The 18501-nt window shown below is 40.5% G+C and overlaps 1 protein-coding gene across 2 annotated transcripts in view; it reads left to right on the forward strand.

Annotated features, from left to right (window-relative positions):
- LOC119907982 (proline-rich receptor-like protein kinase PERK8) overlaps positions 1 to 18501 on the forward strand; it is a 59664-nt gene extending 41163 nt beyond the window's left edge. The window contains exons 4-8 of one of the 2 annotated variants that reach the window (XM_038725724.1): positions 14203 to 14256; positions 14789 to 14899; positions 15602 to 15719; positions 18035 to 18184; positions 18307 to 18501. In XM_038725724.1, the coding sequence (XP_038581652.1) occupies positions 14203 to 14256; positions 14789 to 14899; positions 15602 to 15719; positions 18035 to 18119 (368 nt within the window). In that variant the 3' untranslated portion in view covers positions 18120 to 18184; positions 18307 to 18501. Of the gene's footprint in view, positions 1 to 7867; positions 7976 to 8331; positions 8401 to 9014; positions 9087 to 9176; positions 10845 to 14202; positions 14257 to 14788; positions 14900 to 15601; positions 15720 to 18034; positions 18185 to 18306 lie in introns of those variants that run through there. The other variant, XM_038725723.1, reaches the window with a different exon arrangement.

Raw genomic sequence — 18501 nt, forward strand, 5'->3', positions numbered from 1 at the left:
CCCATGAGGCTGACGCTATTGTGGTGTTACCTGGTGAGTGAAAGCAGCATTTACCTTATCCTGCCTTAGGCTACATAACCTTGACAGTGGTTTTGGAAGATAAGTGTTGTAGTCAAGACCGCCCAAACCGAGACCAAGTCAAGACCAAGACCAGAGTTTATCGAGACCGAGACAAGACCAAGACTTTTAGGGGCTGAGAGCAGTCGAAGGCGAGACCGAATCAAGACCAAGACCAGTTCCCTGCATTGCATGGCACTCAACAAAATGTGGAACAAGCTCATAGGTAGTTCTCAAAGTGATCTGAAAGATCCACATTCCCATTAAAACCCCCACATACAAACACTAAGAGCTGAAATCAACATACACATCGTGGGGAGCTGTGACAGTCGTTAACGGGAACAACACATGTTTAATTAGGGTTATTGGCTGCATTTGAAGCAATAAGTTTTACTTCCAATCAAAGTTAGGATGTTAACAAATCAGACAATGCAAAAGCAATTTATTGATATTCCCAAAGTTACGGTATTGACTGGTCTTGAAATAAAATCCTGAGTCCTCAAGACAGAGTACAAAGGCGGTCGAGTCTGAGACAAGACCATCAAAAAGTGGTCTTAAGACCAAGACCGGTCTCAAGTACTACAACACTAGATAAGTGTGCTTGAGATGTGGACCACTTTTTGTGTCCTCACTGTTAATAATATTCTGTGATGACTGAGTGTTGCCTATGTTCATTGTTATTACTGCCACTCAGCTTTCCATTATTGTTAAGAATAGTTGCAACTTACAATCTTAAATGTGCATAGAAAATTTATGTGTAAGCAGCACTTGGGCTTATGTTCATTGTCTGTTGCCTGTAAAGTTCCTCTCCTCCCTTGTGATGTTAATCCATAAAAACAATTGGTTATGTAATGTATTTTCTTCACATCTTGTAATGTTACAATATTTGTGAGTTCAATGTTTATTTTGAATGAAATATTTTTTGTTTCTTACAAGTTTGGCACCACCGTCAGATGGAGTGAAGTTGTTTTAAAAAACTCTATAAAATTGTTGCATTTTCAAAGTTTCAAAAGGTTTCAAAGATGTAATTTTAATGTTTCTAAGTATCTCTGTTCATTATGGAGACTAAATGCTAAGTTGGTTAATCCATAGAACTTAAACCCATTGAACATTGACTAATCTAACTTTTAAAAGGTGATATGACTCATTTAAAAATGTATATTATTAGCAGAACCAAGAAACAGCGTCAAAATATCTGTAATAATTAAATTCAATGACATTTCTATGTTTCTGATGGTGTTGACAAAAATCTAGTGCTGTTCCTGCAAACATGTAATTAATGAAGAAAACTGGGAGGTTGTTCCAAGACATGGTTACACAGCCAAAGCCTCATTTGGCAAAGATGCATACATAGTTTTTTTTTTTTTAAATAATCAAGATTTTATTTTAGAAAATCAAAACCTGTTTTGTTCCTGATCTCAAGAATCACTGAAATGTATTTGCCATGGTTTCTTTCATTAAAAAAAAAGCATAAATACAGTACATCTAATAGTTTTCTTTGTACACATATAAGATATGATGCTTCTACCCTCCACATGTACTTGTTTCCTTTTAAGTGTGTTTTCAGAAGCCACAACCAAATGACATAAAGACATGATTTCCCAAAACCTTCTTGGCCCCAACTTGACACATATGGACGCTTGGTAGAGACCCCTCAGGCTTCACTTTTGCACATGTAGGGCTCCGTGGTCAAGTTAGCAATAATAAATAGGCAACGTCTTTATTAAATTAAAGGAGTGACAGGGAGACCTGCATTGGGAGAGTTCAGGCGTCTTGCTGGTGTTTATGGTGTAATTAGCTCAGACAGGTAAGGTGGTGCAAGTTGTAAGTTAAAAGACAATCACATTGCCGTCCCCCTGCTCAAACTCTAGGCCTGTTGCTGGCCCCCAGTCTAGTTGCCCTTTTGCCTTGTCTCTGGTCCCATACTCCAGCCGTCAGTCCGGAGGCTGAGTGTTTGAAAAAATATGCTATTAACATTTGTCATTTCAGCCCACAAAATCATTGGCACACTTTGACTCATTTGAATAAAACCATTATTAAAGTTAAACAATTTAGACATAAACATATGAGAACTGAAAACTTGACAGATGAAAATACATGACACCTGTGCTTCCTGGCTTTCTTCTACAGTATTCATGTGGACTTCAAATGCCTTAAAAGGAGACTGTGACATGCAGTCATCTTTCTGTGGTCACATTTTGCAGCCAGTTTAAAGACAAACACCAAGCAGTTCTCAGCTAACAACAAGCTGGATGTTTTCCCACAGGTCGCCATCATTAGATCGTGACGTTATTGTCTGTGTGGTTAGCTCTCTATGTGTAAAGGTGGTTTTCCTGTTTAGCATCTCTGCTCTCTGCCTTTTTCAGCTGTTATGGACACAAACTCCTCTCCAATGGGATGCTAATGTTGCTCTGTGGAAGTAGTCGACTGTTTGTTGCCATGTTTGTTATAACAGCTTCATAAGGTGATCATGTCTTTGTCTTTTAGTCAGTTATTTCAGGTTCTTTCTTGTACTGGCACAGAATAGAGGGAAATTTGATCATGCTCTATATTTAAATAACCTTAACCATCAGTGGGCATTAACCACAAGAAGACAAAGACGATAATGTCCGGTTTACACATCCTTTTCTCAGAATTAAACAGTGTTTGTTTGATCAGTCACTTCAGTCTGTGTGAGGATGAGGATGAAGATCTACAGCTGCCTGTTAGCCTTTGTTCTGTGCTGTAATGTCAGCGCAGGTAAGAACTTTACTTAAGTTTTTTATTTTATCCAGCAGTCATGTTCAAGCTTCTGCTCTGCTGATATAATTATTTTAAAATGTTAATATTAACGCAGGTTAATGTCAACAGCTCTGCTGTGCATTTGGCTGCTGAACACTTGCGCTGAAAATGACCGATCTGGCGTGGGGACCCGCTCTTGACCTAGGGACATGGGGACTCGGGCTTGTGGCCTTTGCACATTTCTGGGCGGGTGGTGTTTCCCTGGGCCTGGGGGCCCGCTGTCTCCTCTCCTGGGCCCTCTTCGGCAGGGGTGAGGCTCCTGCTGCTTCCCCCTGCCAGCTATCTCACAGTGGGGGCATTTGGGAGTCTCTGGGGCGCATGGCCTGCGTTGTCAGGGTATGTTTTGGTGCTCCTCCTTGTGGGTGCTTGACTTGGGGGGCTGGGCCCCCGTCCAGGGATGATATCGGCCTCGGGGGCTGCTGGCACTGCCTGCACTCTGGGGAGGGATGCCTCTGGCTGGGCTGGGGGACCGTTGGCCTGGTTCTCCCGCGTTATCGCTCCCTGGCGGCAGGGAGCTTCCCGGCACGGCTTTCTGCTGTTCTTCCTTGGGGCGGGGTACAGCTTCCCCCGGGACATGCGGTCTGGGGTCCTTTGTGCTTTGGGGGGTCGCAGGGTGCCCTGGCTTCTGGGGGTGGGGGTCTCTGCGCGGGTTGATCCGATTGCAGCTTGGTGGGCTGCGGTGGGATTGTGGGGTGATTGTTGTGCTTTTTCCCTGGGCAGGGTCTCTGAATGGCTGCTGGGCGTTTAGTTTGTGCATTGGAGTCCGGGGGAGTCATTTCCTTGTTGGCTTGGAGGAACAAGTTTGCGTCCCTGTTTTGCTTCGTTGGCCTCGGATCCGTGCTTCCCCATTTCTCTGTCGGCCAGTTGTTGGACCCCTCTGGATACTGAGGTATATAGTTAGTTTTCGGGATGTGCAGTGTGGGTGCGGGGCAGGGCTGTGCTCCGGTTTGTTCTGGGTTTGTGCCTGGAGTTCTCGGCCCTTGACAGGTGGGTGGGTTGTTGGTGGCATGCAGCTGAGCTAGTTGATTTTGCCTCGTTGCTGGATGTCGGCTGGCGCCGGCGGCCTTAGTTTCGGCGGATGGGGGGACGGCGGACTTTTATTGGCGGGTGCACGGTGACCTGTGCGGCGCATTTGCTGCCGGGCTGGGACTTGCTGCTGGTGTTTCTCTCCGCTGGCTTTAGCTGTCGTGTTGTTCCGTTTGCTCTCTCTGGTTTGCCCGACCTCGCACGCGGGATTCGAGGGGTCTGCTGGGCATTGGGTGTTGCCGTGCTCGCACAGTGTGCTCGTTGGGCTCGTCACTTGTGCATTGGTGTTGATTGCGTGGCATGTGGGCATTTTGGTTGTTCGCTGCATGGCGGTGGGGTGCTGGGTGGGGGGGGGGCACTGGTCTATGTTGTGTGCGCGCCGCGGTCGGTCCGGGCGCTGCTTTCCGCGGGTTACGCTTCTTGCGTTCCGTCGGCATTACGTTGTCAGCTGGCATTTGGGTCGGCGTCTTTGTTTTTTGTTTTTTTCTTTCTCCCACCCCTATTGGCTACTGGGGTTCTTGCCTGCCTGTTACAGTCGTGGCGTCCCACTCTCACTAACAACTACATTCTTTAACAGGCTTATGCGCACACACATGTACACACACATGTACACACACACACATACAGACACAAACAAACTTAGGTTGTCCCTGGTAGAATTATTCCTGATGCTTTTCTTTCAGTTACTTATTTAAATTAATTATTATTCCAGCTCTCGTGGCTGTGCTGTGTTTCTTATTTAGTGTGTGTGACTGTTTCTTGTTTTCATTTTTCTCTTAGTTGTCTTACTATGTCAGCTGTTTATTGCTGCTGTTCAGCTGGTTGTCTTTTACTATTATTATTATTTTTATTGTTTGTTGTTTTTCTCCTCCCCAAGCCCCCCTCTCTGTTCTATTGCAGGTTTCGTTGCTTTCTGCAATTGGTGTTTCCCACAGCTTTTCCCTGTTGTCCCCACCTTCCATCCCCCTTCTCTTACAGGTGTTGTCCTTTCTCTGTGCTGTCTGTTTGTGCCCCCCCATCCCCGTGTCTGCCCCCCTGTCCGGCCCTGCTGGGCAGGACAGGTTTAAAAAAAAAAAGAAAAAAAAAGACCGATAAGACTTTTTAACTTTCACGGCCACACAAAAGGAGAACCTTAGTTTTAATATATTAGATTTATGTAGCAGCTTCATAAGTAAACTACAGACGGCCAAGCTTACTTTGAAGCTTAGCTGAATTTGTCAACAAACAACATATTTTATAACTTGGGATCCATGTCTTTCTAGTAAAAGAACTCTGGATTAGACTAAATTAGGTTTAAATTAAATCTGACACCAATATTCTGGTAGAGCCGGGTAGAGGACAGTCAGGGATCCAACTTTATTTTGTTTTGAAAATCCCTCACACAGCTGTTTGGTGGAGAACAGCTGCCTTCTTCAATGTGTTTCCACTGCATTGGACATATTGATGTTATTCTGTCTCTAATGGTGAACATAGATCAGAGTTGCTCACAATAGCAGAAATACTGCTTTTCTTAAAACAGGTACATTTATTGAAAAATGTTTTTCTTTTACAGAGAAAAAGCATAAAATAATCAGGCCGAAGGACTCCGTCATCACTCTGCCATGTCCTCACCCTGTGGAGGGTAAAGTGACGTGGAGCAGAGAGACAAACGGAAACAGAGTTGACATACTTACAGTTGATGGAGACAGAGACATAAGACACATTCATGACCCACTGAAACGATACAGTTCATCAGCAGATAAGTCACTTCACATCAGCAGAGCTGCCGTCTCAGACGCTGGAACATACTTCTGTAATAATGAAGCAGCTGTGGAGCTGACGGTGCTCCAAGGTAACATGTTCTGTTTTCACTATGAATAAATAAGTTTCAGTTTATCCTTTTATTTTTAATTTTGTTAGTTTAGTTAATTACGTGTAGTAAGTTGGGGAGTGGTTTTAGTTTTGAGTCTCAACAAAAATGGACGTGGTGTAGTTCGTTTTTCAATCACGTGAATCATTTTGTGACGTATTAAAGATGTTGTAATATCTATTTCTGTAAGGAGAGCTGAAGAGAGAAGGAAACTTTTTTTAAACTCTACTTAAAACTAAAAATAAAGCCGTAGAACAGAGCCTTTCTCAACAGTATGTTGTTGTGATGATTCAGAACGTGCAGGTTCTGACCCAAAAACACAACCCAGAGCAAAGAAAATATAAAACTTCAGCTTTACTCTTTGGCACAAAACACACACGTCAGTGTAAAAACGTTTCTTTGTTAAGTGTTCACACCCCTGAACTCTCAGCCGTGGCCTTGGTGTTAAAGATTTTAATGAAAACAAGTGACATAAATAGACGTTACTTATTAACTGTGTTCCCGTCAAGCTCCATCGATTGGTAATCTGTAAAAATCAGCTAATGCAGAACAGGTTTAACTTTGATACTACAGGCGTATATCACATTCCCTTTCAGCTCGTGGTTTACCATTTACAATATGTAGTAGAGTAAAAGTATGAACTTTACTACTGTGCTGTAGAATGTGGAAAGCAAACCTCAGGAACACATTTTTTCAGATCGACAGACGAACAAAATGCTGAATTAGAGAGTGCACTGAGTTACAGAGGCTGGACATGTCGTGGCATCAGCTCTATATTGTTTCCTCCGTCCTTCACTAAAGATCATAAGGAACCAACAACAACAACAACTCCTCCACCTCCAGCAACGACTTCGTCACCACCACCACCAGAGACCTCAACAACTCCTCCACCTCCAGCAACAACTTCGTCACCACCACCACCACCAGAGACCTCAACAACTCCTCCACCTCCAGCAACGACTTCGTCACCACCACCACCAGAGACCTCAACAACTCCTCCACCTCCAGCAACAACTGCACCATCCACACCTCTAGTAAACACAGGTATGACGACATTGGTTTTAAAAAGCATGAAAAGAAAAAGTCTCTCTCTACAATATTCTGTTATATATGCATTGATTCACAATTCAGCAAATGATGTTTCCAATATGTTTGATCATTACAGCAACATCTACAGTTTCCACCTCTCAGTCAATGAGTGATCATATTCAATGAAGTTAGTCTCTGAATTTAACTTTGTGTAGCTTCAAAGTCACTTAATGAGCAACAGATTGAGAGTCTTTCTGAAGATTGTTTGGTTCAACATTTGACTTCTCTGACTGAAACGTTCTGAACACAGTCACTATTTCTACATTTATTACACTTTAGATCACGTTTTATCTGTAAGCGTCCCCATGCTTTGAAGTAGGGCCTGCTATTAAAAAATTATCTGAGGCAATAAAGTTAAAATATTTAGAGAAAAAAAGTTTTCTCACTCCCGACTCATCACATATTGACGCTTGGTCAAGGCCTTTGGGCGTCTCCTTTTATCGACCTGGGTAGGCCTAACTACACGAACCTCGGCCTCTTGGTTCAAAGTCCGGGTTCTGGCCCCCCAACCAGCTCTTTACTCACTCTTTTCTGTTAAATATCATATGCCTACCTTTACCGTCAAAAAACGACGCTACAGGACTTCCCTCAATGCGTCGAACTATGACGCTAAAGGGATCGCCAGTGCTTCACAAACACACGACTCTTGACCATGCGTCCATATGTGACGACTTGGGAGTGAGAACGGGTTGTTTGAACACATTATGAGTGTAAACACGTGACAGCAGTGAGGGATGTGGATGATTTTAGGATATTGCAGTGAAACCAGTCACATCATGTATGAAACAGCACTATTTGCTTACCTGGAGACAGCGGCGCTAAACTACACAGTCATGGTGTCAGAGAGTGATTAAAGGCCAGTGGGCATGATGACTGAAGCATAAAGCAGCATAAAATATAATTTGCCAAGTGATTATGAATTGTACTTTTACAGTACTGAAGTAAACGGTCTTCTCCAAAGGTTGCTGCTACCCTGGACTGCTGTATACCTGACATGCATTATGTCTGTATGTACTGTTTCATTTTGTAAGTAGTTTTTACTTTGTCTTCCATCTGCTCCTGAAGACCGGCGACTACTTCATGGTGTGTGGTTTGGAATAGGTATCGTCCTCCTCGTGCTCCTCCTCCTCCTCATCGTCTTGTTCACTAGGAGATACAGGTCCAAGAGACGAGGTAAATAAAAACAGACCTGGACTTTTATCTTAAAATGCAGCAGGGCATGTTTTTGGTTGAAAACTGTTAAACTGTCTTTGCAGCATGATAAAAAATTCATAAAAAGGGAATAAAATAAATTTACCCTGGTAGGGTATTTTGGGATCACAAAACTTGGGAAAAAAATGTATAATGGAGTTTGTGCTGTAAAGGATTTATCTTGCAGTAGTGACAGTAGCTGCTTGGACAAAAACCAGAAGCAACGCTGAGAATACAGTCATGTTTTCACAGCTAGAAGAATCCCAGTTTTAAAGCAGTTAATCTCCGATTATTTACTGGATTACTAATATTGTGATGTTCACAATTGTGATTGGCAGGAAATGAAGGAGGACACCATGTCTATGATGATATACAGATGAATGGATTAGTGTCTCAAACTACTAATAGTAAGACATGATTTGTATTTTTTCCTTTTTCTATCATAATCAAGACTAATCTAGTTAAATCAAGTTAATCTCAGGGCAAGCAATCATTTTCTGAAAGACACATTCCTGCCGGTCTTTTTAAAAACCCAGAAACACTGAATGCAACTTTAAGGTAATATCTAGAATTTTTAAGATCTCTTCTTTCCATCCACTGCACAATAATAAATAATAATAAATAAAGATTTTTAACTGTTTCCAAAGTTGAAACTCTATTTTTGATGATAGCCTGCTGGTCCAAAAACTGCACAGGTAACTTATAATAAAGATTCTGCCACCATAAGGAGTCTTTTTGTGTTTAGCACCACAGTGTAAAGGCTTTACTTTGAGATAAAGAAGAAAGAAAAACAAATGCGTGATGATGGCTCTGTCTTTTTAAATGTCGATGACTATGTTTAAGTTTCATTATTTATAGAATGATTTCATCATTAGAATAAAAAAAAAAAAACTACCTCATAAATACCTACACTGTGTTGCACTAGTGTCAGTTATAGTTTTTCTCTCTAGCCAACAGCACTATCTTTTCCATCTTGTCCTATTTAATGAATTTACTTTTTGGTAAATTTTTTAATATTTAGATGGCTCGAGCCAAAACAGCCCCATGTATGCCTACATGATCCACAACCGCCCACAGACGGGAAACAATACAGGTAAAGCCTGACCGCTCATCAACACTAACACAACACCAAATATTCTAGATGCTTGTTACTGTTTATATTAATTATTGTTTCTTCTTACAGAGACACCTCTAACTAATGAGCCACTATATTCTTTGATTTGGCATCCCAAAGCCCGATATAGATAATAAAGGTAACTTTAATCATTAGCTGCATTTAAAATTGGGTGGGAGGCATTTAATGTGTTACCATAAAATAAATTACAATTTCCTAATCCAGCATAAGAAAGGAGAGTAAATGTCACATCTACAAAAACTACTTTTAAAAGTTTAAATAACCGGAACAAATATGAATTCTGAATTCTGTTGATTGTAATTTCAACAGGTACATCGCAGCTGGTGACTCCACATATGTTTAATTGGGGAAACAACTATGAACAATATTTACATAGTTTCACCTGAATATTTAGTTTCTGTCAGGTAAAAGCAGAATTCTGAGTCATATGTAGGAAAGTGATGAATATGTTGTTTTGCATCTTTTTGTAGTCTTTTTGTGTTTCGTTGTTTGACTTTGCGCCTGTGTTCAGTTGACTTGTTCATTAATCCATCTATGTTTAGAAGTGGAGGTTAAAGCTGTTTTTGAGGGGCCTTGATGCCATGAAATGTATATAAACTCATAATACTTTAATTATAACATACAGCTGTAGCATCTACTGTAAATATTAGTTACATTATTTTGTCCAAACAACAGTATTTGCTTATTAAAGGTAATTGTTACAATTTTACTCGATTTTCTGTGCTGTGGTTGAGACGTTGCGCAGGTTACTATATGCTGAGTCAGCTGTGAGGTTGCCTGTTGAAGATTGGCTCTGCTGAAGCCGACCCCAACTACTTCCTGCCTGCTCGATAATGATTGGCGCAGCCTGAGGCAACTCCCTCCAACCAGAAGATGGCAATTGACATCAGCTGTTCTTGAAGGAGACGTACTATACTGCATTTCCAGTCCTACATTGTAGTTCTGTGACTCCTGTATGGCAGCCTTGCATGATTCATATCTTTCTTATACTGGCTCTTCATTTCAGCCTCTGTCTGAAACAAGCTGTAGATGCTCCTATGTTGATTTTTATTAGATTTTACTGCTGATTTCCATTGATCGGTTTGCCTCGCTGTGTAAAGTTTTGTCGGAGATCTGTTTGCTTGGAATAATTAGTGTTAACTCTGCCTAAGGGAAAAGGGCCTAGGATTAGCTTTACTATTGATTCAGCTGTGTCTGTGCAGTTGTTTAATGTTAGTCACAACAGATCAATCTGTGTTTTGGTTTTGAAACCTTTTCAGTTGTTTGCTTTAATAACTGTGTGCAGGTTAATCACTCTCTCTCTGAGTAGAGATTTCCTTTTCGTTACATTGCTTTCATTGATTTAAGCAGCATCCAACAGGCCCCTTTTCTGTTATCCATGGTGTTAAACTCTTGCGCTACAATAAATAACTTTTCTTTTACCAAATCCATCTGGTTATATGTTACTTTCCTTGCCCACAGGTCGGAACTGTAACAGTGGGATGACTTATAACTTTAGCAGACTGTTTGTGACTAGTAGATACAAACAATGTTTTGCTTCTGATTACTTTTAGAACAAAACCTTAATTATTGACAAGAGTAAACTTTTTCCTACTTTTTAAAATACATTTAAATAAAAAATGCTCAGGACGAAGTAGAGAACATTCCTTCTTGTGCCGTGTGTTGAACTGTTTTTCTCTTAAATGTATTTGCCATGTTTTCTTTCATTAAAAAAACCCCACATACTGTACATCTGAGTTTTCTTTGGACATGTGATGCTTCTACTCTCCACAACTTCTTATCTCCTTTCAAAGTGTTTCCAGCAGCCACAACCACAAGACATGATTTTCCAACACTTTCTCACTCCCAACTTGACACACGTGGACACTTGGTCAACAACCCAAGCGTCATTTTATAAAGCACTGGGTAACTCTTCAGCACTGTTTTTGCAGGTTTGGGGCTCCATGGTTAGCAATAATAAATATGTAACATCCTGTTAGACTTTCAAAATAAAATTAGTAGTTCAAGTTCAGTGTGTAATTTTTTAGCAGAGTCCATTTACAGAAATGCAATATAATTTACATAACTCATATATAATCATGTTACCATTCCCCTGCTCAACCTCCAGAGGGGTACCGTCTTTGCCTGTTGCTGGCCTCCAGTCCAGATGCCCTGTTGCCGATCTTAAGTCCTGTACTCTAGCCGTCAGACCGGAGTACGGTTGATTAACAAAATATGCTATTTACATTTTAAATTGTATTTGTATATGTATAATTTTATATTTATTTAATTTTGAAAGATAATTCTACCACCATTATCAAAGACAAAAACATATGAAAACTGAAAAAGTGACAGATGAAAAAGTCGTATTACTAATCCACAGTTCTCCTGTGAAGCCCCAGACTCATCTGTGTTTCCTGGCTTTCTTACCCAGTATTCATGGTGACTTAAAATGCCTTAAAAGGAGATTGTGATGTGCAATGATCTTTCTGTGGTCACATTTTGCAGCCAGTGTAAAACAGGTTGCCATCATTAGAGCACAATGTTATTGTCTGTGTTGTTAGCGCTCTAGGTGTAAATGTGGTTTTGTTTTTCCTGTTTAGCATCTCTGCTCTCTGCATTTAGTTTAGTTTTCAGCTGTGATGGCCGTTGCTGCTCTTCGGACACAAACTCCTCTCCAATGGGATGCTAATGTTGCTCTGTGCCTGCTGGATGTGGACGTACCCGGCTGTCTGTTACCATGTTTGGTGTAACCGCTTCATAAGGTGATGATGTCTTTATTTCAGGTTCTTTCTTGTACTGGTACAGAATTAGTTGTGAGGGAAATTTGATCATGCTCTATATTTAAACAACCTTAACCATCAGTGTGCATTAACCACAGAAAAGACAAAAACAAATGTCAGTATGTCCGGTTTACACATCCTTTTCTCAGCTCAGAATAAAACAGTGTTTGTTTGATCAGTCACTTCAGTCTGTGTGAGGATGAGGATGAAGATCTACAGCTGCCTGTTCGCCTTTGTTCTGTGCTGTAATGTCAGCGCAGGTAAGAATTTATAAACTATTTTTTATTTGATTCTACAATTATAAAATGGTTATTTAATCACAGCCCTACAACTCTATCTGTTAACCAGCATTCATGCTCTACTTCAACAGCTCTGATGTATATTTGGCAGCTGAACACTGACACTGAAAGTTACCGCAGAGTTAGTTTGAGGCAGCTACAGGCCTTTTTCTTAACTTCAATACCTCACACTATACTGGAATAATGCGGAAAACCTTTGTTCTGTCTTGATAAAAATGTTATTCTAGTTTATACAGCAGGCTGAAACTGAAAAATATTGGTGTGGACATACGTGAGTAAGTCTACACCAACCTAAGTCAGAAGTGAACTACAGATGGTGAAGCTTAATTTATCTGAATGTGGAGTAACAAACATGTTTTATAAGCCTTTCAAAAATGTTCTTATGTCTTTGTAGATAAATAATTATATTTAACTGGATATAAGTAACTGGATTAGAAACATCAGTTTTAAATTTTGGATTTGATAAAATAAATCCCTCACAGTTGTTTGGTGGAGAGAATCATTCTCCATTGAGAACAGTGGCCTTCTTCAACAGATTAATGTTATTCTGTCTCTAATGGTGAACATGGATCTGAGAGTTGCTCACCGCAGTAGAAATTCTTAAAATGAATGCAAATTTATTGAAAAATGTGTTTCTTTTACAGAGAAAAAGCATAAAATAATCAGGCAGGAGGACTCCGTCACTCTGCCATGTCCTCACCCTGTGGAGGGTAAAGTGACGTGGAGCAGAGAGAGAAACGGAAACAGAGTTGACATATTTACAGTTGATGAAGACGGAGACATAAGACACATTCATGACCCACTGAAACGATACAGTTCATCAGCAGATAAGTCACTTCACATCAGCAGAGCTGCCGTCTCAGACGCTGGAACATACTTCTGTAATAATGAAGCAGCTGTGCAGCTGACGGTGATCACAGGTAACATAAAAACTTTAATAAAGTTGTTCTGTTTTCAGTATTGATGAAGCATTTTCAATTTATCTTTTATTTTAATTTGGTTTTTTGATGTCAATAACATGTAGTTAGTTGGAGAGTGGTAGGTCTCAGCAGTGCCTTTAGTGTTAAGTAAAAGTTTTAAAGAAAACGAGTTAGATAAATATACGTTACTTATTAACTGTGTTCCCGTCGAGCTACATCGTTTGGTAATCTACAAAATTCAATTAATGTTTTTTCATATTTTCCAAAAAACCTTCGTGCAGACGATGACTTTCAGAGATTGTTTACATTGGCAATACCTTTAACATAAAAGGCTTTAGTACAATAGTGCAGATTATTTTAATTCAAATACAGGCATTTGTACACATACGCACAACGTTACCTTTTAGCTGATGGTTTACCATTTACAATATGAGCTTCAATGTGTGCTGGATATTTTATCATGAGATTTGGGTAGATGGATTTGCCCAGTTCCACCTGACATTCGGCGAAAGGCGGGGTACAAGCTGGACAGGGCCACACATAGACAAACAACCAGTCACAATCAATCTAGTCCCTGTGTCTTTGGACAGTGGGAGTAAGCCGGAGCACCCGGAGAGAACCCACGCAGACAACATGGAAACGCCACACAGAACCGGGGTTTGAACCCGCGACCTTCTTGCTGTGAAGCCACAGCGCTACTGTGCTGCCTGAATGAAGGATTTAGTTTCTAAAAATTTGTGTTGTAGTGGAGCTGATCTGTGTGAAGATATGAAAAGTAAACCTCAGGAACACATTTTGTCACAGATGAACAAATTGCTGAATGAGAGACTCCATGACTTCAGCTCTCTATTTTTTCCTCCATTGTTCACTATAGATCATAAGGTACCAACAACTACATCTCCACCAGAGACTTCAACAACTCCTTCTCTTCCACCAGCCATTTCGCCATCTGCACCGCTTATGAACACAGGTATGACGAGATTAAAGAAATAAAGATTTACCCAGAAGCATGAAAAGAAAATGACTACAATATTATACGATGTATGTACACGAAGTGTTGCATAATTCTTTCCAATATGTCTGATCATTACAGGAACATCTACAGTTTCCACCACTCAGCCAGCGATCAGTGATCAACCTTCAGAGTGTGAGATATTTCTGAAGACTGATTAGTTTAATATTTGACGTCTGTGACTGAAGCATCCTGACATCAGAACACAGTCACTTTTTCTAGGATAGGATATTAAAATGAAGGTCATTTGAGATCATTTACGCAAGAAAAAGTAACAATACCACAGTGTAAAAATGCTGTCATGACTAAAAGTCCTGCACTAATGAAATGATGATAATTACTGATACATTAATGTACAAGCAACATTTTGATGTTGTAGGTTAAAGGTGCAGTTATTTTAACTACTTTACATATATTAATAAGATAAAATCTTAATATGGAAAATGTGGTGTAGCTACAATTAAATGCAATTAAGAGTACAAATATAAAATAGCATACAATAGAAATTGCCAAATGATTATGAATTGTGCTTATGAAAGTACAGTACTGGAGTTTAGAGGTTGCTAAACTGTACTGCTGTATACCTGACATGCATAATGTCTGTATGTACTATTTCATTTTGCAAGTAGTTGTGAATTTATACTTTGTTTTCCATCTTCTCCTGAAGACCGGCGACTACTTTATGGTGTGGTGTCTGGAATGGGTGCCATCCTCCTTCTCGTCTTCATCATCCTTCTAATCCTCTTGTTCACTAAGAGATACAGGTCTGACAGACGAGGTAATAAAACCAGACCTGGACTTAAAAAAAAAAATCAAATAACTGAATATGAAGTAGTGCACATAAATTAAATGTGAGCGAGCAGGTGATGTTATAAATTTTAAAATGCTAAACTGTCAATGAGCATGAAACTTAATTAGATTTAAAACGATAAGGTCAAGAATCAAAATTTTAAAAGACTTTGCATTCGGATGACATCACAAAGGCTCTGAAATTTTTACAAATATGAACACTTCATGGATGAAAGATCTTTTATAATGGAGTTCTATGCTTAAAACACTTTTAGTGCTGCAAAGGGTTTATTTTGTTGCAGTAGTGCGAGCGGCCACAGGGACAAACTAAAAGTGAGGCGAAATCAAAAATAATATTTTTAAATTTTCCAGGTTGCAACTGTATTTTGCCCAACAGCTGCACAGTCTATCACACTTTGAGGTAAATAAGTAAATAAATTCCACCACGATAAGAAACACAGACAAACAAAACTGTTTGTTTGGAGTCTTATTAGCCATCTTTACTATGAACTGTGTTGTTTTAACAAGGAGACATTTGCATTTCCTACCACAGCAAAAGAAAGGAGAGCAAATAGGCCAACTCACGAAAACATTGTACTTTTTAAGTCTCCCTTTCTTTATCAACTCTAATTTTTAAATTCTAGATAACAGGAATTCTGTTGACTAATTTTTTTTTTCTATCAATCAACAGGTCTAACTGTCACACCAGTCAAATGCAAACGCAGGAAAAGAGAGTTTTGGGCTCAAATGCAAGACGCCGGAGAGCAGGATGCAGTTTTTGACATTTATATGAACACTTGCAGATCAGGGTAAGTCCAAAATAGAGCTGAGTCAGTGCAAAACACAAGGGTAACATTACGGTATAGTGTTGTGTTTTTTTAGTGGACCCTCAGTCTGGCAATAAAGTTGAACTGAGCTCATTAAACCACAACTGGCAGAAACTCCAACAAATCCACAGATGAACCGGGGTATAGGACACTCAATAGATAATGATACGACAGCTGACTGACCAGAACTGACAAATATTTATAGTCAGGCAGACAAGCAGGGCGGGAGAGCAAACAGGTGGAACACATGTGGCAATCATGACCGGGAGCGCACACACACACAATAACACACACACACACACAAACATACACTAACACACACCCACACACACACACACACACACATGCAGGCAGACTGAAGCACAGGTGACACAAGGGTAATCAGGACGGGCAGGAAACTAAGGCCTAGTCCACACGTACACGGGTATTTTTATAACCGAAGTTTTCCGTAATTTGTTTAAAAAAAATTCTTTGACGTTGCAAGGCAAAAACTCCAGTTTTACTGTCTACACAACAAAACCTCAACCGGGGTTTCATAAAATCTTCACTCTGGCAGGATTTTTCAAAATGTTCGGTTTCAGTAACCCGATCCTGCGTTTCCATGTGGACAAATAGCAAAACCGCATAGAAAAAGTCACGGTTTTGAAAATACCAGCGTTCGGGTCCTCTCAACGGTCCTGTTCATACTGTTCAATTATCAAACTTACCAAAACCAAAATAGAGTGCAGGCAAATAACGTTACATGCAATTACAATCCACCTAAATATTTTATAACATCTGTGATTATGGGTCATCGCCAAAACTGGCCTGCCAGCAATTATATCAGATTATACCATATGAATTAGGTACTTCGATAGCAGCATAAATAAATAAATACTTTGAAGGCAGTGCTGAAATAGGACAGCAACAGTTACTCACATAATCACTTTCAGTGGTTTAACCCACAAAATAAAAGCGTGAGAACGTTTTTTGCAGCAATGCTGTATTTCGAGTTTATTCGAGAGCTTTTTGAAATATCCTGAAGGACATTCAAAAGAGTCTGTGGCTTGCTTGACACACCTCTTAAATAGTCTTCAGGAGTCTTGAGATTGAATTCTCTTAAATGACAAGTGCAAGAACTTACTCTGCTTGGAGATGTTGGGGACGCACATACTGCTTTATTGCGAGCATGTGACACAGTCTCTTCATAATTAAATTGTTGAACATTCACCCAGTGGAGGGATCAAACACACAACCTTCCAAGTGAGGGCCTTGCTCTCTACTGACTGAGCTAACCAAGCACTATACATCAGTTTTAAATGATCATTTCTTAAACTCTGGCCTGCTGGCTTAATGGCTTAAAAATATTGGCCCAATGGGAAACTTCTTTGCCGACCCCTGCTGTATGTTATTACTTCTTCTTCTTTGTACGTATTCAATGTAGTGATGAGCGTCTATACTGCCAGAATTCTACAAAGAAAAGAAGAAGAACATAGTGACGGAACATGCTCTGTAGAGCAGTTTGGCTGTTTGGGCTACTGTACAAATATTTCGGTGCAACATGGGCTGTGTTCGAAACGGAAGGCAGTTGCCTCGCTGCCTCGATACCGTAACAGACAGCTGCCTCAGAAGGCATCACTTTCAAGTGAGGGCCGCTCTGTTTACATTAGTTTCGAACAGCCTTCTAGGACAGCACTTATGGCAACGTGGGACGTCAGCACGCCGTCTTGCGTCTCTTCTTAGCAAAAGCTAACTAGCTATTGAAAAGCCAAACGGCTAACAGACGCCTCAGAAATCATACTGAACAAACTTGGTTGGTTACAGTCACGGGCTGATATTATAGTTCAGTGTTTAGTTCTCGCTAGATTTTCCAAAATCGAAGCGAGAAAACTACTAAAAACCTTTAAAAATGTATATTTGTGTACAAATTCGTCTCGTTTGTCTTGACCAATTTTCGAAAGCTCCGCCGGCCGCAGACGCGCTGCTTTATGGGTAAAAGTCAGCGTCAAGTCATCATTGATGCTGCCTTCAAAACTGGCTATTACTGGGGCGGCTTGAAGGCATCTCAGGAGACAGGAAGAGATCGTTTGACCAGTTTCGAACAGCACTCGATGCCTCGCTGTCCTGTTAGACACCTTCTGAGACAGCAGTTCAGCCCGTTTCGAACACAGCCAGCGTGACTTCATTAGAAGGGTGCCCACGGTTATGTAGATAGAAATGACTCATTCTAAGGTAATAAAAACGTAACGGTTCATTATGTAAGGTCTTTCTTCACCACTGAAAACATATTTTTGGATCTTTTGTATTTCTGTCAATAGATCCTCCTATAGTGGGCGTGACCCTTGGTGGTTTCTGCGCAGAAGCGTACACACCCCTGTTTGGCAGTCTGATTGGCACACCTGATCCTCTTTATGCCTATCAGTGCTGCCTTTCCTACCAGTCCCTGCCGGATTGTTATGTTGAGCACAGTAAGTCTCAAGTCAGCATTCAGCTCAGTTCTGAGTTACCATTAGTAGCTACCGGTTTCCTGATGATTCTTGTGAGATAGCTACCTGTTTGCTAACCAGTGTATCTGTCTCCTGCTCTCTAGGCTTTGAAGTCAACTCTGCCTGAACAGCTTGTTCGCCTGCCAGCATTTCAAGAGTCACACAGCTGTAAGCCATTTCTCCATGCAGCTGCCTTCCTGCCACACCATACTTACCATGCCGACCAGTCACACAGAGGACTTCCCCTTCCCTTGCAAAATGCAAAATGACTTTTGAGAATACGTTAATAAAACTGTTAA

This window comes from Micropterus salmoides, unplaced genomic scaffold (assembly GCF_014851395.1).
Source record: "Micropterus salmoides isolate LMB-PRFRI ecotype aquatic unplaced genomic scaffold, ASM1485139v1 Ms_hic_scaffold_17, whole genome shotgun sequence".
Taxonomy (NCBI): domain Eukaryota; kingdom Metazoa; phylum Chordata; class Actinopteri; order Centrarchiformes; family Centrarchidae; genus Micropterus; species Micropterus salmoides.